We start from the raw sequence: 23,426 nt of genomic DNA on the forward strand, positions 1-23,426 counted from the left end.
GACGAAATTACAAATTAAAAACCTCGGAATAACTATTTTAGTTGTTTTGTTGTGATTGTATAATATTATTCGTGGGTACTTGAAACTTCTAAAGTATACTATTATATATCTATGATAGTACCACGGTTTGTTGTTGATGTATGACACGTTACCTAATGGATATTGTGATATGAATAATTTGGAATTTATTATAGGTACCAGAGGTACCTATTATAGGTCAATTTTTTTTTTAATACCATAGATAAGTACATAATATGTCTTATACCTAGACTGACATACCTTCTCCGCTCAGAATCGTTTTTCTTATACAATGATATTATATCATTGAATTCAAATTTAATACCATCCATTATACAGTGACCCACTTGTAACCTACTGTACAGCAGAGCGACATCCACTTACCCACATTTTTATAGTTTTATTATATAAAATCAATAATGTTTGGTGACCATGGCATTGAAGGTAGCGACGGACAAACACAACAGGTAGGCATATAAAAGGTTTTCTACACAGACTATATACATAGGTAATAATATCATAGAAACATCATATAACCTACTAAACATTTAAACGATCAATATATTGTGTTTATTTAATTTTATAATAATATTTTATGATAGAGTACATACGTACATTGTATAATACAATCAGTGGCGTCATTTTGGGTGGGGGTGGCAGACTGGGCATTTGCCCCCTCCCCTTGTCATTAGCGGGCCGCTGTCGGGCCAGGTACGGGCTAGTTTTGGGCCTTTATATAGTAGCTAATAGGTAATATATTTAAGTAACCTCAACATAATTGTATTAATTATTTAGTTATTATTATCTCTCAAAAAAATGGGTTTCTTACCTGTATGCTTATGATATTAACCTTTGATACTAACTAGTAAGTATACAATTATGTATAAGGAAGGTATTTGTATTGAGATAAAGATGCAATATTGTAATGTAATGTAATGTAAATGTTAGCGAGCTTTTTTTTTTTTCAGTCTTATTTTGGGCCGGTCAAAAATGTTGCCCCCCCCCCCCCTCTCAAAAACTGAAATGACGCCACTGAATACAATATGTACCTATACAAGATAAATTGTTGCTTAAGTTCGTAAGATTTTATAGTGAGAATGTTTATACCAATAATGGATTTTTGAAACTATATTGAACAATTGTATGTTTAACCCACTTAAAACTAAAATACTAAATATTGTGTATTCACTAGATCAATTTTTAGAGAAAAACTACGAGGAAACTATATATTGAAGTATAACTTTATCATACTCTTTCAAAAATATTTTCTAATATAATAAGTAACATACATTGATGAAAAAACCAATAAATTTAAGTGTAATATATTATACCCATTATACATATTATAGCATTGTTCAAAAATGAATTCGAACATTTCAAATATAATTTGAAACAGAATATTGGTCTAAGTTTAATTATTCAATCTAATTAAGTTTGACAATATATTGATAGTCAATTTTTGATCAGCCATTTGCGTACAAAATACGTACACGTAAATATCCAAATCTAATAATTATATTAAACTAACATCATGTAACGTAATATAATATTGAAATAATTACATTTTGCCATTTACAGCTCATGTAGTTAACATGAAAGAGGGACATCATATTTTCCGGATATGTTCGTTAATTATTAGTTATTATTATTATCGCAGTAGTAGTAGTAGTAGTAGGTACATGCAGGTTAGTGGTTTCTACAAACCTATATAATACTACTGATGTATCTGCATAATATATAGAGTATTTTTTATAAAGTGTGTACTAAATATTATTAATTTTTGTAGTTATATTTTAATACGTAAGTTGTTGAGCGATGTAAGTTTCATTTAAAATTCTGTTTCTGATAAAATATACATATTTTTTATTTTAAAGACTAATTACACACAATTAATTTATATTATTATAACCTTATACATAATTAAAATATGTAAAATATCTGGGTCAATGTATTATGATGAACATCAAAACATGTATTTAATATTGTAATATACTTACCAGACTAATATGATAGATTTAATAGGTAGGTGGTAAATGTCAAAAAAATTAATCACCAATATATTATTTTTTTTACTACAATTGAAAAGTTAAATGCCATCCTGTAAAAAATATATGTGTAACCAAATTTGTTTTCGAAATTATTACTTTTATGAATTATTTTAATACAATACGACAGAGTATGTATACACAATACCTACTTCACTGCCTATTGAGTCTCTTTACTGAATCATGTTCGTTCATGGATAAATGTATTAGTTTCGTTGCTTTCATGCATAAATTACTTTGCATATTATATTAATAGATTTTAAGAAAATAATAATGTGTATAATGATGTACAGTATACACTGCAGTGCACTACTAGTTAATAAACTAAGTGCTGAACTTTGCTGTTTAAATATTATAACTTTTTGTAGGGTTTGCAATCCTTATATAACAATTCTACCGAAAGTAATAAAGTTTGAGGAGCAACCTTCTATATAATATTATGGTATTTTATGGTGTTTTTAACTTTTTTTTTATTCTGTCAATTTGCATTAATTATGAGTATATACTAAATATATTTATATTAGAATATCGAAATTAATTTACTTTTTCGTACCCAATAAAAAAATATTACATAGAAGATAATATAATATCAGCATATTATCTGTTAATTTAAAAGAAGTGTAGTAATACATTAACGGAAAATGTATTTTTTATGAACTGTTTTGTTTATGATTTTTGAGTATATATATATTAGGTAGGTACTTATAAATTATATAAAAAAAACCGATAATATTATATGATAAAACTTTTTAAAATATTTATACTCCATTATTGAATATGATTGATCGAATAAACATTGAAAAGTGCTGTGTTTGCTAATAATCAATATATTATTTTTTTAGTATATTATATTCTGATACTAAACAATTTCTATGTATTATTATTATTTTTAATATATCCGAAATAAACAGACTAGCCGGGTCTTTTTTTTTATTATTTATTCCTCCCTTGACATAATTTTCGTACAAAATTGTTATCGGGCTGCTGTGTTTTCTCTAAGATGATATAATAAATTAGTTAAGATAATAGTGTGCGTTTATTTTAAAATTAACATAATTTAATCGCAAGACATCAAATAGCATACGCTATAAAAATGTTTGTAAATATTGACCTTTTCTTCTTCAGTGAAAGCTGTTTAGCTACTGATAACGATAAATCTGTTAACCCAGTGCGTTAATGTCTTTTGTTGGATTTTCGTCGGCCAGCTTCCTTGTGCGTTAGCCGAACATTTAGCCCTTTGTCGCAACTAATAAAATATGAGGTCGTGAAATGAACCGGAGAGACGATGACATTCGAAAGTCAGCATCTCGACCCGGCGTAGAGCATGTATATAAGTACCTACCGATAAATACCGCAAAATGTTCGAACGACTGCAAATAACAGACAGCAAAAGTAATAATATGACCGAACTGTATTCTAGACAGAAGTGACCTGCGAATACTGCGACGGGCAGTGTTTAAAAAAAAAAAATACTTTTAAAAGTGGTGTTTGATTAAGTGTGCAATAAATATTAAAAACAAGTACGTATCTATAAAATACAACTCAAATACTTTAACAGTGTAGGTACACATTAAAATGCTTTCAAATATTAAAAAAAAGTTGTCATCATCATACACGGTGGTGTTTTCGTGTCTAGCTAAAATAAGCTACGGTTTTGAGTTTTCTTTATTAAGTCTAAAAATAGATAGTTGCATTTAAGAGAGGCAAGAACTTGTGTTATAGGACTTAGTTAGTTTTTAGTGTAATTAGTTTTCCTCCGAGATGTTCTCTAGAGCTTTAAAAACTATTTAATTTACACTAATATATTAATGACTCGCACACAATCATATAGTGCAACCCATTTAGATTATTCTACGAAAACAATCGTGTCATGAATGTAAACAATAATTATTGTGTCATGAATGTAGGTAAACAACAGCTCTTTGGTTAACAATTCGATATTATCTTTAATAAATTGTTTATTTTTGTATCCTTAAACGGAGTTGTATACGTATAAAAGTAAAATATAAGCTACTAAATACATTGAAAAAAAACGATCTACCTATTCAATATGCATTGACGTTCTTAAACGTCGGTACCAACGTTTTTATATTTAAAATAAATATTGAACACGCATGGGAATAAAAGGGTTTAAAAAAAAGTAATCGAGTACAAGAGTACCTATGTAGGTATTATTATTATTATGTATATATTGCATATGGTGGTATTCAAAATAATACTTTTCAATGCTAGCTCCCGAGAGACGCACCGGAAGTTAACCTACGTCCGTCCCCGATGTACTTTACGTAAATGTTAAATGTCCAACATGTTGAAACAGTCTATACTTGACTGACTATATAATCTCAGAGTGTTCATATACGGCATTCTCGATCACTGGTCACTGGGACATATATTTAGCTTCAATCGGTCAAGGACACGTCACATGCGGAGATCGTGCGTGACTGGCCCGTGGCAACTTCAAGATATTATGTGTATAGTGTCCTGTCCGGACGTTTTCCTTTGTAAGGTGAAGAAATTAATTCTCTTTGAACTATCCCATTTAAAGGACTCGGAAGGATTCTTTCAGACTGTGACCACATATTTATAATATAATCTGTGCTGTATATATAACTCAGCTGATCACATTATCTTGGTCGAATCTATCAATGTCGTGAACCACGTAGACGATAATACGCAATATAACTTGAATTATTTTTTAGTTTCGGATGATTAAGTGACTTTATGCTTTTTTGAAATACTTCGTAACTTTGATTGTTCCGTTTGTACAGTATTCATAAAGTTCATAAATAATATAATATATATATAATGTATGAAATTATTGTATAAAAAGTTATCCTTTTAAAAAAAAGAAGAAAAATAATGAATGGTTATCTAGCAATAAATTAAAAAGTTTGTGCTTTTTTCATACGCTACATTGGTTACTTATAAATAGCTGTTATCAAATATTACGTTTTTATGTTATTATTTTGTTAAATATCTTATAAGTTTTAAAACAAAATGAAAAAAAAAATCATTTAGAACATTACAAAATTATTCAGCGAAAACTCCATAGGTTTATGTACACTTGGGATTGTGGATTATATTGGCAGTATAAATTTTGCTAATAACAAATAATGCAAGTAAACAGGCAGATAAATAAATCTCTAGGGAAAGTTTCAATTTTATAAATCTTAAACTAACGCTTTAGTATTTATACATAAATTATAGCATTTGGTTTACACAACTTGACTTTATAGGTTTTTGTTTTTTGTTTAATGCGTTAAATACATTTAGCATTACCGTAAAAGTTTTTTCGGTAGAAATATTTTGGCAGATATTTTTATAGATAATATTATAATATCTACGTGATAGACGATAAAAGACTATTAACGATTATAATTTATAAGTGATTCACAACTATATTAATAGACATTTTAGATCATTATTGCGTTTGAAAAGTATAATTGTATACATTTAATACCCAATTGATATATTGTTAATTTGCAATTAAACATAACGTATTGTGCGTGTATATAGCAGGAGTGGGACACTAATTTTAATTTTGAATTTATAAAGCAAATTTGAAGTGAGCCACATTGTTAAGAGTATGGATTATAAAATGAGGACACATTTTTCATTTTATAGCAAATGGAGGAACATTTATTTATTTATTTATAGAAATAACTTAGAGCCGCATGAAACTGACTCAAAAGTCGCGTGCAGCTCACGTGCCTGGTTGTGGTATATAGGTAAACAAATAGATTAAAAATATTCAATAAATATTAAAGAGAATAACTGCCAAAAGTATTCAAAATATAATAATATTGAACCTTTATCCGAATGAAATATAATATATTTTAATATACAAAGAAAATACAGATTTAGTACAATTTCGTATATTATTATACTGTTGGGAGAAAATCGGTCACATAAATCTTTGGATGAATGATGTTCTGCCTATTAGATTATTGTATAGTGTTACACCTCCGTAAGAGAGCAGCTATAATACGGTAGGAAATATATTATGTATATTATAATATGATGATAATATACTATATTTGAAAAGTTTCTACAGGCATTTTCACAACTTTTCACTAATTATGGGTTACCTACCTGTTAATAATTGATAAACGAATGCTCATTTGTCGTAATAGTTATTCACTTATAGGTACTAATTATTATACTATTATATTATTATGTACTTTATATACACGACGGAGTTGGTGTTTGTACTTTATTAAGTATGTATTATTAAAAGTTGAAACCATAATACCATAATAATTATAATATGTTAGTTTGTAATTGTTAGTTCCAAGTTAGTTGGATAAAAATAATAATAGGAGAATATTATTATAAAACATAGGCCAGCCATTATTTTTCAAGTTTAGTAAACACATTTGAACGTATACCGCATTTAGTATTTGAATAGTCGAGTAAAGTTTATAACAATGTTTGGATTAATTTCCCTGGGTTTTAAGCTGAATTTAAACGAAATATTTATAGCTTATAAGTTAAAGACTTAAATGTACATCCACGTCCGTTTTCCGTATTATTTTGGAATATGTTACTAGGTATGTAAATCAATAACGATATATAGAAATGTAAAACTATTTTTATGTTTCTTTTAAGTTTTTTTTTATTTATTCTAATAGTAAATTTCAAAATAAACGAGTAGAGTAACTTTTAAAGCATTTATCAAGTAGCCCGACAAAAAATCAACATACCCGACCACCTTCGCGACGCACTATAGGCACTGACGAAAACACCATTAAAATTTTTTTATTATTTATGAAAGATATGGTCCTGTTATCGAGACAAAATATTTGTTTAAAAAAAAGAAAAAAAGCATTTATTATAGAAAAATATTGGCTCGGAAAAAAAATATATTATAATGTAAATTAAAAATTATTTTGAAATTTTTATTTTACGACCACAGAAAATAAAAACTTTGTAAGCTGTCTTGTGGTTTGGTATGATTAAATTATCAGGTTAACTTATTAATGGAAGTTAAATAAACCAAACAATCATATTATAAATATACTTGCATTGTGTAATAAGTATTAATTTCTTGCTTGCCATTATTTTAATTTATAATAATAATAATAATTAACTATTTATATAATGAAAACGAATGTACGTTTGTATGGGGCGTATATAGACTGAGTAACTGCTGAACCAATTGGTACCAGATTTTGCACAAATATTCCTCGGGAAACATTCTTTGCTTCGTGTTTCAAACTTTCAACCCATATATTATATTGATATGGCTCACGACTCACAGGTTATGAATTTCGTATTGGCTCACGAAAATCGAATAATTTTTTTGTTTAGACAAGCGTTGGTTAAAAAAAATAAAATTTGAAAAAAAATTGCTATAAGCTAGTATTGACCGGCAATGCACGGAATTATGCTATAGAATTTTTTTTTAATAAAAGAAAAATAATAACAAATTAATAATTATGTGCTATTCAAATGTACGAAAAATGCAACGTCCGTAGTTTGTAGCTTATACAGACTCGAAATCAAACTATCAAACTACAAAACTTCTACCACTTTCAAGCGAACATTTCATAAATTGTTTTTAGAGGCACCAAGAAAGTTTAAAGAATGGTTTGAACTACGTTCGATAATATACTAAATGCTATATCCAATCCGCCACAGGCGAATTGCCCATCTCTGTCGAATTAGTTCACAAATTTGCCAGTGAGCTTAGGTACACTAAAACCTAAATACACCAATATAGTGCTGTATTTTATGTTTGTCCATTTTTACCCGGGCTAAGTTGGGTTATACCTGGGTAGGTCCAGGTAGTTGTACTTACACAAATTAAAAACATATATATACAAAAAAATTCAAATCGTGTATGTGTCTGACATCATTTTTAATTTAGTATATTATATACATTATTTTTATATCCCTATATAGGGACTATATATATTTCTGAACTAGTAATTAACTTGTTCCACGTCCACACAATATTATATTATTTTAATTTTAAATCTAGAATTCATGTAGTACCTCCAATGGGAGACTTCTACGATCTGCTATATCTATTCTGTTACTTTTTATTATTCCTCAAATTGTTCTTATTGTTCTTTGTGTAACAGATTGAATAAAACATTTAATACACAAAAAAAAAAATCTAGAAATTCTACAGAACCTAACGTAATTTAATTTTAAAAGCAGACACGTATAGTAGTTACTAGTTGCACATATATATATATATAAATATTATTAAGATACAATGTATTACTTCAGTATTGCAGGAGGGTTCGTCCCTTATAATGTTTTGAATAAATTAAATATTTTAGTTTCCTATGCACTAAGTCTGTGTATTAGAGTGCTTTCGAGTGAAAATGTCTTTATAAAAACATATTGATCGGTACTTCATTGTATTAATAATTACGAATTTATACAAGTAGGTACCTACCTATTTAATTTGTATCTAAATCGAGTTCCATGAAGTTAGTTAATAAATTATATTATAAATACATAGATACATACAAGTAGTGAATACATAAAAGTATAAAACAGTTGTATATCTGCAAATATTTTATTGGGTAGTAAATTTGTTCACTTTGTACCGTAAAAATGTGTTCTTACAACTTTGCATAATCTCTGCCTATTTTTATTCAAATAAATCATTGTAATCATTTTACGGTACTTTTTTTATAAATTCCCTTTGTAATTAACCAGATATTACATAAATTAGATTCCAATTTATTTAGTACATCTACGCAAAATAATATAATGTTATTAGTATAGTATAAAATATTTCGTTTCCCCCAAAAGTCTAATTAAGTTCAATACTATATACATCGTATACAGTATTATAAAGGTGAGAGAAGGTTTAATTTTTTTTTTTTATGTATCCGTATAACTTGCAATTGATGTTAACTTTACTTTTTATTTAAATATAAAAATATTCTCTGGACACTATAAGTACCGTATGTTTTATCAAAAACTAAATTATTTAATCTGTGAGAATTTTAAAGTTGGAAAAATTTCTTTTGACTGGACTATAAATTATTATAAATCAATTTTCATCGAAGAATAATTTAATGTATCAATGAAAAATGACATATTATTAGATATTAGAAAGTTAACATAGTTCAAATTAATATGTAAACTTAACAGAATAAAATAATATAGAACTATATATTCATAAATTAATGATCGTGTAAGACATGTAATTTAGTAATTATAATCTAGACTGGTCTATACGACTATATCCATTATATTTAAGCTACCTATATTATATAAGCTTAAAATGCCTATATTGGATTTTTTGATTATGATAGGTTAAGTGGTTATAAAAATAGGATAAAAATCTAATTTTTTAGAACTTATATGTTCTGTTGAAGCTCGGAACTTTCGTAGGGTTCAAACATCCTAAGCCACCATATGAGTAGAACAATAGACATTAGACAATAGTTAATATAGATATAACAATATCATATAAATTATGAACTATGTTATTCATATGTAGTACAGGCCTGTATAGCATACTTTCTTTGGTGAGTAATGACTAATGGCTTGGAAGGACACTAACCATAATATTATTACCATGGTATTTATATTGTAGATTATTGATTGAAAATATCCGAATCCGATGGTAAGCAGAACAATATTATTAACCTATGCTTAGGTGTTGAGCAAAACTTAGATTTTTTTATAATATGCATTACAAATAAATGAAAATATTCGTCTTGTTGAAATCCAACAGAATTTAGATATAATAATACAACTTTAAAAAAAAGTTATAAGTAATGATAACTACACAATTAGCTTATGATATTAAAAATTCATATTACGATAGTAGGTATAGGTATCCCACTTTAACTCGCTATGTCACAAGAATATGCAATTACGAATTCCGAGAAAAGTTTATGAAAGAGACACGAGAATTCTTAAGTCAGAATATTCATCAACATTAAATAATATTTAATTAAGACAGATACAATTCATAATTAAACATTAATATAGGTAGTTGAGTAGTTCTAGAATATATGGCGTCAAAACTCGGAGTAATAAGTGACTACCATGACGAATAAAATGTATATTCTACGTAATGCTATTGAAAATAGTCCAGGTATTGGGTACCAAGGTAAACTTTAACAAATTAAGAATTACAAATGTAAAATTATCATAATATTCTGTTAACAATATGGTTTATTAGATATTTTCCGAATAATTCGTTTATGTAATTTCGTTAAAAACATTTGGGAGCATCTCATAATATGAATACATCTCAAGTATAGATTCTGTGTATAGATACTATTCGTTTTATGGTTAAGATTTTATCAGAATGGTTTTTGATTGGATATTTCTAGTTTATTGAAAACATATTTTTTTTTAAAGTCTGCTCTTTTCAACATAAAATATTAGAAAAGACTGACAGAAAATAAAATACATTTTTTGTATATAATCTTTTATATACATTTGTTGGAAGATGGCAATAATGGTCTATTATTTTCAATTCAAGATTGAAATATTGCAGATGGCTCACTGTAAAATAAATTATATAGTTATACTAATATGTTTTATTTTTCTAGTGAGCACTGCATAATATATGGTTTGGAAAATAAACTATTTTACTCGATGCTAAGCACTAGATTATGAAAAACTTATGGTCAGAGTTAGTAATAATAACAATAATAATAATAATAATAATAATAATAATAATAATAATAAAAAAAATAAACATATTTACCGAAGAAGACATTGAAGACGTACAGGAGCTTGTTCTTTCTGAATTGTGAAATTGAAGACATTATTGTTTGCTTTCTGGAGTTTTTCTTGGGTTTTGATCTAAAATAATAAAAATCGTAGTATTAAAGAACAGAATCGTTACAACAAATTGAAATCCATTAACACGTTCATGTATATAAAGACTATAGTGTTCACTGCATAGTATCACAATGTAAAGAGAAATAGGAAGGAAAGAGGAAGCAGTTGACGTTTGTTGAACATACAAATATTTTTAGTGTACCAAATCAATATATTATATTATGTTTAGTACATATTATTCATTGGACTTTGAATTACTATCTATTTGAGTTATACGATATCCGTAGAATCGTAAAATCTTACTTTTTAGTATGATATAAATCATATAAAAATAAATAAATCGTAATAAATAATCGATATAAATCGTTTTACACACTCCGTTGGAAAAGGTGTAGGTATCTACTGTACGTCTGTACTCGAGGTAAAGAGTCTTTGATTTCTATGTACTTATTATTAATGTGACAACCATCACGTCATCGATTCGTATTGAATGTCTATTCTCTATCCAACCAATACGACACACGCAAAGTTAACTGATGTCTATATTATTATCTACAGTCTGACATTTGTCATGCACAATTACATGGAAATACAATTATTGTATTATAAAAATTAAATATTGCATTTTATGTTGGATCTGTTATTTTGAATTTTAGCCAGTAACGAGACCGATGCGATTTTTCAAAATATTTTATGTAGTTATCCGATCTTGAAATATACCTTTTACAGAACTCGTTCCAATTTTCCGCAAAATCATAAGGAACGCCTGCCAAGCCAAATGGGCTTTATCACTGCCAAAATTCGCCTTAGGGTATAGAAGCGTATCGCCCACAATTACTTCCCACACATGACTTCTGGAACTGAAAATATCCAGGAACTTCGTGGGTAGTAGACTTATCCCATTTACGATTCCGATAAAAGTTTTACCTGAATCATTTCATTCGACATCATTCAGACTCGTCACACCTTTACACCTTTTACTCGTCACACTAATGTACCTATCATATGTCAAAGTTAACTTCCCATTTAAAATGTATTTTAATTTTTATACAACTAATTAATTTCCATATTATAATATTTTATAAAAAAAAATAATAATTTTAAGGTTTAAACTATTTTATTTAAAACGAATTACCAAATCATTTTTTGGCATGAACACGTAACTAACCACTTATAAGCAAACGTAATTATAATAAAACAACGAAAACACTGAACACTGGTATATTAACAGAATTAGTATATAGAAAGTTTAATATATCATTCTTGTATGTCACTGGTAACATAATTTACTGATCCATTTAAAAAATGTCAACAGTGGGAAGATTTCTGGCGACAATGGTGCAAATAGTTTATATTGTATTTCATACCACACACGCTCAAAACTTTTGGTGGCTAATGCAAAATTCATTAATAGTACTTTGTCATCTAAACACAAAAAAAGTTTCCGAAAGGTCGTGAGGTAGTGTTTTTGAATTTTAAATTTCATGACAGCCGGATGCGAAGCCTTCACTTCCGAATTCCGTTTAGCCCTCGGGTGCGTGTTTGGACATCCGGTATGCAAAATTCGTCGGAAAACAATCTTTCGACCTCCAGTGTAACGAAAATGTCATCGTGTATTTCGGTACCTAGGTAATATATATTAATAAAAAAAAAAATAAAATGCACCCTTCACGCCGTTTGATAGATTCATTGTGGTTTTATTCTCTACTGGCTTTGAAAAATAGCATGTCGAAAGGCTTCATAATAATATTAGCATTTATAAGAGATTTGGTGACTTTTATAGCGCTGTTGAGCGATGAAAGGTAAAGCGTAATATATTATTAAAATGTTTGATAACTTTACAGTGTCGGTAGAATATTAGAGATATCAATATGATGATGTATAAATTGTCAGTTGATTTAATTCCTGTTTATCGGTTTGAATTGTAAACAAAAAACACAATATACCGAAATAATATAATTTATAGAGCAGGGTCGTCCGCAAGGTGTTACAATAAGGAAAGATTAATATTTATATTATGGTAAAATGTATACGAATATTATGGTATTCTGGTATTCAATGGCCAAGCAAATATAAAAGTGTATAAAAAAAATATTTGACAATTTCACAAGTTTTATAGAAAGGGTAATCAATAATTTGGAGTACAATCAACTCCCTGATAAGTCAGATCATATTTTGTACCGTTTCAAAATAGATAAAACTTATAACAATACGACATCCCTATTATTAAATTTATTAATAATATGGTAATGAAATAATACTAATTAATTGTTATCGTCAGATTTTAATTAATTCGTTTTTTTTCCAATGCTGTTCTGTGTAAAGTGCTTATAATACATTTGATTAATATCAAGCTGTTATTATTAATTATAATGTTCTTAATATTGAAAAAAAATGATAAGTGGGGATATTCTTTTTCGAAAATTTGAAGGAAGATTTTAAATATTTGGCATAGCTAGTGAGAAAAATGCCCTAACCTAACCTGACCTGATTTAGAACGAATTTATTGAGTAATTTCAACTTTTTTACATCATAATATATTCATCTATATTTATATAAATATAGATATTACATTCACGAATAAATAAAATTATTTTATTTAAAAGTTTTTCACGGATTTTGTTTTGACTCAAATAATAATATGTTATTTTAAACAATTATCCTATAAAAGTACTATTACTTTGATAATATCTTTAAATCTATTTGGAAAATTTGTGATAAACTCCTGCGCATGATAATGACATCATTTTATTTCAAAGAAAATTAATTAGGTACCTACTGAAAATAATTTTTAATACCAGTCACCGTAAAATATTATATTCCGAGCACAACTTGTTAAAAGTTTTAATTAATCGAATTATAAACTTTTTATTTATTTATTTGTTTAATTTAAATATGTACCTATTGTACTTGCCTATATAGTTTAGTTTCATGATCGAGTTAAAATATAATTCTAAAAAAAATTCATATTCATTAATTGTCTATAATTATTATTCTATCGAACATAAATCATTCAGAGTGGTATATCATTTTTAAATTAATTGAAATATAAAAAGGAGTTCTTTTGTGAGTTATATATGAAGTTAAAATAATGCATTTTGGAATGTTACATAAGCAACATAATATACTATATAATATTTCTATACTTATCCGGGCTAATAACAATATATATTTGTAAAGTTCAAATTTATGGGTCTCATGTCTAAAATTATATACATCACGGTCAACAATATTGCTATCTCGGACATAATTTACCGCCTGGGGAAATTTTGATCATCTTCCACCCTATCGCCGTAACCCTATCTTATAATGCGGCTTCAGCGCAATAAATGTCCAAACTCTAAAATAAAGTGCATCCGTTTTGTCTGGGTAACATTCATTTTCCGTGCCCCTATTCAATGATCCCCCACCTATATATCTCGTCCATTCTTCGCGTCAGTAACACCCTGTACGTTTTTGTGAGTAAGGTCTGAATAAATAATGAGTAATCGAGGGTTTTTTGCCCTACCGAATATCATTGAGCTCGTCACGTAATTCCTTGTTTTTGTACAAATTCAATAACCCCGTTAACCTTTTATATAATACATACGCGCGTGTGTTTGGTGTATAAAACATTTTCGGAATATATATTTTGGTAGGGAAAAATATTTGAAACACGTTTTGTATGTTGATTTACAAAATTAAATATATTATCGTATCGGTATCAAAAAAAAAAAACTCAACCACACGCATACACACACACGCGAGAAAACAACGACCATTTGAACAACGTTTGATGTACCTAATCCATTGATCACAAAAGGTTTTTATCATTTACAATATTATATAGGTCTAGATAGAGGTACATAATAATATTATACTCGGCAATTCACGATTCCACATAACACGATTCCGCATAATAGGTATACCTTTTCATTTACACGATTCCGCACAAAACAAATTTGCAACGTTGCCGTTGTATTATAAAAATTATTTTAAACATAAAAATTATTGATATTATTAATAATAATATTAATATATTAGTAATATTACATATAGGTCATATTATAACATTCGACCATTTAAGATTATAAGATTATTTTGTTTTTACTCGAAATACTAGCTTATTTCCACCAGAATTGTGAGCAGAAAAGCCTTCAATGATTCCAGGGTAAAATTATTTTTTTTAATAAAAATAAATCATTATTAAAATAGTTACTTATACTTTTTATAGGACAACTAATGAACAAAGCTATTATACTACTCAAAGCTATAAAAACAGTTACATTTGACTAAAATGAAATTTTAAAGAATTTTGTATGCAAATACGGTACCTTGGTACCTAGCTACTTACACGTTATAATAGAATAGATACTTAAATATTTATTTTATACCCAAATACCATAATATGGTGTATTTGGATTATTTGTATAGAATTTAATAATGAATATTATACAAAAGCTTAAAATTATGTTTTGTATCAACTATTTGATAATTGAGTAAACCATGTAAACATCATTAAATATTTGGTTGTGTAAAGGATATAAAACTATAAGTTCATAATTTTAATGACATAGGTAGGATATAAATATTATAATAGACAATACTTTTTATCGGAGTATTAAAAGGTTCTATATTATAGCCACTCATAGAATGGAAATATTGAACATTTGAACGCAAACAATACACTTACCATGAGTTACAAATTATGATCTATATTCCCGTTCAGTTTGGCATTCGTTTTTTTGAAAACTAGATATACGGAGAAAAAAACAATTCAATATTTTAGATTCTGAGCGGAGCGAGGGATCTAGTTGTTTTATAATGGTGTTTATTTTATTTTTTTTTTATCCTGTATACAAAATTTTTACCAGAAGGAGTACTTCAATTTTAACATAGAGTATCTTATCTTTTATTAAATTGGATCAAGATGATATTTTAGGGAGGTCATTTTTCGATTTTATCAATACTTATTTAATGCTACGTCAAAAACTACCGACAAATTACGAAAAACCGCTATAATGGGATTTAAATTTCTAACGCTTTGTTTATCACCATAGAAACGAATAAAAATTATTATATTATAATATCAATTTAACTCACAGGCTATAATAAATAATAACAATATAAAATATCCAAACTCACAAACCGTCTCCGCTCAGAATCGTTTTTCTTATACAATGATATTATATCATTGGATTCAAGTTTAATACAATCCATTATACATTTATACATTGACCCACTTGTAACCTACTATACAGCAGAGCGACATCCACTTATCCACTTTTTAACTTGTACATTTTGTAGTTAGCGCATAAACGTGTGTTTTTTAAACAAAATACTACAATAACTATTTCTTAAAACTGGTATAAAAATATTTTAATACATTTTAAATGTTTACCACCCACCCTATAACTCTTTCATACTTATTATAAAAAATGAAAAATATAATATGATCACTCAATAACGTGAAAATTTTTATTTTCATTGAACTTAAACAATTGGTTTAAATAATATAAACATATTATTATAATACCATGTCGTTACACCGCTGTAATATATATTAATTTATTGTCAAATTTCAGAAAAACAATATGTGTTGTGTGCTGATGTAGAAATATAGTATTATATTATAATACGCACATTTTGAAATAAAACTGTAAAGCCTTTTCATCAGTCGTCGCACCGCATCAAATACCAAAAGTGAATTTAGGTTTTTATGAAAATATATGATTTAACTCTTACACTAACGAGCGGATTTTCTGAAGATAAATCGAAATAAGTTTTGAATGAAATCAAATATAATATAATATGTACCAATAAGAACATCCATCAATTTATTTCAGACCATACAAAATCATATATTATAATACTTCGAATACATATTATACATATTACTTGACCATAAAGTCTAACAGAAAAAAAAACCCGTGAAAATAGTTTTTTTGGTTGATACGTTGAAATATATTTTATTCAGAAATTATGAAGTAACGCACAAAAGACGCTTTCAAATATCAGACATGGACGTGCACTTATATGTATTTTTGAAAGACTGGAATATACACTTTGAGGTTTCTAAAATATTTATAACGCATTCTAAAAGTTTTGCGAGCACAATCCAAAAAGTATTTTCATTATATTACATAATAAAAATAATAATAATAATAACAATATGATGTAACTATTGGGCTTCATGAAATATTTAATACAATGTAATGTAAAAATAAGATATTACGTGGAGAAAATTGTTAGGTATGAACACACCAATTAAAAACATTGTATGTATAGTATAAAGTATTTTAAATTTTAATTCGTATTATATCATTATGCATTAGGGATTAAAAACGTCTGCAACATCAATGTGGGTGTAGAAACAAATGCGTTGGGATATAAATATAGATTATTTAACCTTCAGGTGGAATGAGTGGAATGAGCGCATACAGAATATTTTAGCATTCTAATTAGAAAATTATACCACAAGTTTATACATATCTAAAGTATTTTAGACTCGGTACTGTAAAAGGGAATATATTTAAAAACGGCTTTGGAGTTCAATCATCATAAGCTTAATAAATTATTTTAATTTTAGAGAGCGTATTTTAGTCCGACGACAAATAATATTGTGAATTGCATGTATTTTATTTATTTATTGTTTTTTTTTTGAATCAATAAATTCAAACTATTTTAATCTCAAAAGTCCATAACGACAATACCACGGGTATACGCGATTTCAAGTACAACTGTCGTTAATATTAAACTATAATAATTATAAACAATATTGTTCTAGTTAGTTAAAGTACAATCTCGGCGTTCGCTGTTCAAGAACAACTGCTTATTCACCAGCTATATGTGCGCATATAATCCTATTTATTTTTACACTCGACGAAATGGCTTTTAAATCACACTTTATAATAATAAAGGATATGTATAATATTATTATCAATTCTACAAAATCCATGAAAGGATCACGCTGCAGTGCAATTGGTAGTATATTATTATAAGTGCTCGGAAGCCTGCAATTTTGATTTTTTTTTTTTATTGATTTTAATAATTTAAATTAATGACCGACGTAAACGACACACGTACTACACTACTACGTAATTCCACAGTACATAATATCTATATGCGTATACTTAAGAGGTTTGATACAGGCAATTTTAGTGAAAATTTAAAAAAATTAAATATTTAAATGGTAACCATCTGCAATATTCGAATACGCATTCAATATAGGTATACCTACCTATCTTGTATGTAGACGGTCCTACGACACAGTACCGTTGTCAGTATAGTTATATTGTGTAATAACGAAACTACATAAAAATAAAAAATGAAAATGGTTTTGTGGGACAGAATACAAAGAAAGCAACAGTTATAGAAACAAAATGTTCATCGCACGTATAACACTGCGGGATATCCTATTTTTTTTCTTCGGTATATCACGTCTACGGAAAAAAGCCATTCGATAGTTTTCGGAACAAAATATTTTATGATGCGACAAAAGAACGATAAAACGAGTACCTAATTATATATTATATTTGTACAGCGGAGACATCGAAAGGAGAAAAAAAATTGTAAATAAATAAACAAAACGTTATCGCACGCTCGGTCAAAATGGCGCATAGGTAGGTAGGTGGCGTATCTTTCTTATATATATATCACATATACCGATATACGGTGGTGAAAACGCAGTAGTTGTCTTTCGACTACCACCCACGTATAACAGTATAGGACCACTACCACCATACAGCCCGAGTGATTCATTCCCTACAGCAGTCGAACGAACGGTTTTTAACAAACTATTCACGGTCGTGTGCGGCTCGGCGGGACCTATAGCTGGCGTACGAAATGCGCTCACGGTTATTGCAAAGGCCGCCGCCGGCCACACCGTGACAGCCGGGGCCAAGTTGGAGAAAATTAAAAACAGACGAGCTCTCGTGATTAACGAGCCACACCACTTCTATACACACGAATATAATGTATATATTGTGTCGTTGCGTATTGAAGGATGATCGTTTTTAACGGGCGCACACTTGTTATGTGTCATCGGGGGCCGGAACAAGTCGCTCGGGGAATATTTATCGACGCGATCGCCTCCTCCTCGACCCTGCCCAACCCGCAGTCGACGTGTTCCACCCACACCCTCTAATAATGACGTGTTTATATATTATATATACACGCGTATATACGTGCCCGGGCCATTGCGGCGGCGGCGGTCTTTTGTCTTTAAACAATTTCGCTGACCAGGCCGACACGTATAATAATACATACACAAAAACAATACACAGGTATTTCAGTATTTGCATATATATTATATATAATAAATACACGCCGTGTTTTATATTATATACAACATAATATTATTGGTACATAACAGTATTATATACATTCTAATATTCTATGCGTATAGGTACGTGCCCCGGGACCCGTTTATTGTGCGCCGATACAGCCGAATATCGTCACGTTCGCGGGGCACCGGCCGAAATATTCATCGATTACTCGGGATTAATGCAAATATATGGTATAACTATCGTGCATGTTATTATAATTTATTGTATCGTATTAGTCTTACTCGTCGGCGATATAGGGGTAGGACCTACCCGCTGCGGCTATTGTCATAGTCCGTATTATTGCGCACACCGCGTGTGTCCGCGTGTACCTATATAATATAGGTCCCTCTATTTGTGTAGGTATACTAATAATAACCTACATGTATATAAGTATTATAATGTGCGCAATGTCGGTGTGTAAAATCGGACGTAAATAAATTGTCACCATATATTTTAATTGACCGAACACTTTGATATAATCGGAGGTCGAACCGTATTATTAGTTATGCGTGACGGACACTGCGGGGCAGTGCGAGCGATTTAAATGCCCCAAAAAAACCGTTCGAATATTTAAAGCCTTAAAAATGACCGAATAATACGCTAAAAAACGTACGTTTATTTTTACCTAATGTAATGCCATATTATTATGATTTAAAACCAAAGCTTATGTCTCTCGGGCATTTGACGAATAGATGTTGTCAAGACTTATCTTCTAACAATATAAGTCTATACATCTCGCTTAAATCCTTTCTCACTCTTCGTACATTTTTAGTAGGTACCTATGTTGAAAAATGAATATTCTAGTATCCATGAAATCAGTCGTTTCTCAACTCTCGAGAATCCGTACATTTTGCAACTTATACGTAGGTACTTATTGCTGATCTACCACACTCAAACGCCACTTTTTCTGACGAGGCGGTGATAACTAATTAAGAAATTAGAACTGACATAAACCTAGCCACAGAAAATCTTAAAAACCACTGAATCAAAAAAACTATAAGAATGGTAAAATAATCTATTGACAAGAAGAATATATCGACTTAAATTATTTTTACTCTCCAGCTTAATGATGTCACCCTGTAAGTTAAATTAATAAAACGATCCAAGTGAGCAAGTCTATTCTTATAATATTCAAAATCTCGTATAAAAATATTCAAATTATTTGTATTTTTATTATATAAATTCTTTAATAACGTTATCCTTTTTTTCCTTATACTATTTTTCTTAACACGTATAATCTCTTAAAACATAATAAATAAAAAAAATCTCAATTACCTACACTTAATCAGACTACACTTTAACTTTATATTTTCCTACACTTCAATTAAAATAACTTAATAACTAATAAAAAATAAAAATTTGAACCACTCACAAATATTTGTAACCTCAACTACACGAGAGCTCCGGCGCCTCCACCAATATGTAACGTGGTCGGGGATGACCTGTTAAATAAATGAATAGGATATTCAGGGAAAAATGTAGTTTCTTTTGAGTATATTTTAACCGTAGCAAATGGCATTTAGGATTTTAATATTACAAATAAATGGCGATTAATCCAAATAATTGTCAGTACATAAAAGTTTATTATTAGTTATTAGTTACGAACAAAGTTTATCAAAATGTGAGGCTGTCACCGAGTTTAGGTGCCCTCTCAATATTGGTATTTGGCCGTAGCATTACAATAATAAATGTGGCACCAAAGCAGAAGAGGCTTAAAATTCATAGAAGCAAATCTATTAAAATTTCTGGGGGGCTAACGTTTTTAACATCATTGTGAGGGGGGTTCCGATCACACACAACTAAAAAACTGTGTAATTTTTGGAGGGCAATGGGATATTTGGGGGCTATGTCCCCTTAGCCCCCCCCTGCGATTTGCTTCTATAGGCTTAATATCTAGTCAGCATATTGTAAATAATACCTACGAGTAGGTATATATTATGATATATAACATATTAACATAATATATGTATATAATATGTGCCTATTGTATTTATAATCAATGATATTAAGTTTATAAAATATAAGTAATGATGTAACAATCGTCACAAAACCTTAAACTCCACAACTTCAAACAAAACCAACTCCAAATTCCACAATCGAAGGCAACTTCTTCGTCCGAAAATCTCTCTGGGAAGGAACATCTTATTCATACTACTTCATAAACAATTGATTCAATGATACATGGCAGTCAACTTCGAGGATCTACCAAATATTTGGCCACGCCAAAGCACAAAAAGGTTAAGTTAGGTTAGGTTCTAGACCTCTGCAGAGTGTAGACAGCCATTCTCGTTATTCGTTATCTTGAAAATAAATTACCACCTAATAACCTAACCAGTGAATTAAAGTGTCACTAGACGCTCCCTTCTCTCATTCCACTACGGCACCACGTAGTAATACGTTCATCATATTTGCATATTATTATTTTATATAACTATGATACTTGTATATTTCTCTAGGTATTTCATTAAAAAGAAAATGAACAATTTACTAAAAATATTTATTGCATTTACAAACCGCAGTGTTTAACGGAGCCCATTGTACAAAACAAATGGAGCTATTAAACACTAGTAAATAGTATATGAAGTAGTATAAGCATATTATACACTAGTGTACTAGTGCAGATATTTATAAACATTTTTCGTATAGGTACACATATTATTAGTATTTAGTACCTACTATTCATATACGTAGTATAATTTAATGAAAATAAATACATATTTTGTATACGGTTTAGGTGCATATAATATAACTTCGGACATTTATTTTATTTCAATTTGTAAATAACAAATTTATTTGTTATTATCGACTCACCAAACGAAACACAAATCATTATATTATTATGATAATGATATTTGAACGTCACAACTTTTAGGCACAATGTTTCCGACCATAATAAGTCGATGCACAGGTACCATTAAAATACAATATCATAATAATATATAGAATCCTCCATCGATTTGATTTATTTATTTTCTTGTGTATTATTATACCTTTACAGTTTACAATGCCTGCAGTTTCCCTTTGTGAATATCATAGTTTTTATTCAGAAAGGAAAACCTAAAAGATACGACGCAAGTTGAAAAAGGAAAAACGTTCTTTTTGTTTTTACAGGCACCGTGTGCGTAACCAAATAAGTAATGCTCAAAACTTGTTACAAAAACATTAATGAAAAACTATAAAACTTTTATTACTCTTACCGATTTTCAAAATGTACGAACTTATAAAGTTTAAGAATTTTTAAAACCATCGAATCATCGTTTCACCAATATTTTCCATTAAAAATATGAAAACATTTGCGCAATTATATTATTTTTTGATGTACATTGAAATAAAATAAAATTAAGAAGACGTGGCACATAAAATATAAAGAGAATAAATTGTCTATACAATTTTGAAATGTACATAAATATTATAAAAATAATAGTTTTCGTAGTATTTAAATCAATTTATTTAATACTAATATTTAAAAAAATACAATTAAATTAATTAATTAATATATGAACGTTAAATGTGATAATTTTGGATTATTTTAACAATAATTAAAAGTATCTAATTGATCCACGAAAACTATTCGAGTACATTTTAAAAAGAAATTGTTGAGATAAAATTCAAATTTATGTTATATAATCCGGTTTAATGGCCTACATTTAAAATCACATTTATTTTTCCAAAATTATTTTTGTTGTACATTTAAATAAAATGTGTTATGAGTAAATAATCGTTTGGTCACATTAGAATAACTTAAAAATATTCATAAGTTATTAATCATAACCAATTGATTATTCATCAAAACAATATTTTAAATTATTTATTAATACAATTTCCCTGAGTAAATCTAAATTAATCATGTTGGATTATACATAATATTATGTATACATGATTTGTCAACAAACTTAAATTAATGGAAACGTGTCACAGTTTTAATTTAAAATAAAACGTTTTTTATTTATTAATATTATTAACTTTCAAAAAAAAAAATTGGATAAGCCTTATTTAATATTTTAGATAAAACATAATATTATATTGTTATTTTGTCTCTTTCCTTGTGTGTTGTGTGGATTCATGAATGATCCATGAATGTATACGTATAATATTATATAAATTAGTATATTTAACTTTAAAGGATAGTTTGATAAAACTTTTCTATTGGATTATAATTAAATAATAATATTATCATTATCAAAAGTGATATTGAAGTTTAGGGTTTAAGTGTTTAACGTTCAATATTTTAAGAAATTATTTGTTCAAAACGTAAAAAGTAATTTAATAAGTAATAAGTAATATTTAA

The 23,426-nt window shown here is 28.3% G+C and overlaps 1 protein-coding gene across 2 annotated transcripts in view; it reads right to left on the bottom strand.

Annotated features, from left to right (window-relative positions):
• LOC100161375 (calexcitin-2) overlaps positions 1 to 23,426 on the bottom strand; it is a 99,569-nt gene that overhangs the window by 36,500 nt on the left and 39,643 nt on the right. The window contains exons 2-3 of one of the 2 annotated variants that reach the window (XM_029487553.1): positions 20,511 to 20,580; positions 10,756 to 10,853 (exon numbers count right to left, since the gene is read on the bottom strand). In XM_029487553.1, coding sequence (XP_029343413.1) covers positions 10,756 to 10,816 — 61 coding nt within the window. In that variant the 5' untranslated portion in view covers positions 10,817 to 10,853; positions 20,511 to 20,580. The remainder of the gene's footprint in view (positions 1 to 10,755; positions 10,854 to 20,510; positions 20,581 to 23,426) is intronic. The other variant, XM_001950669.5, reaches the window with a different exon arrangement.

Source organism: Acyrthosiphon pisum, chromosome A1 (assembly GCF_005508785.2).
Source record: "Acyrthosiphon pisum isolate AL4f chromosome A1, pea_aphid_22Mar2018_4r6ur, whole genome shotgun sequence".
NCBI classification, from domain to species: Eukaryota; Metazoa; Arthropoda; class Insecta; order Hemiptera; family Aphididae; genus Acyrthosiphon; species Acyrthosiphon pisum.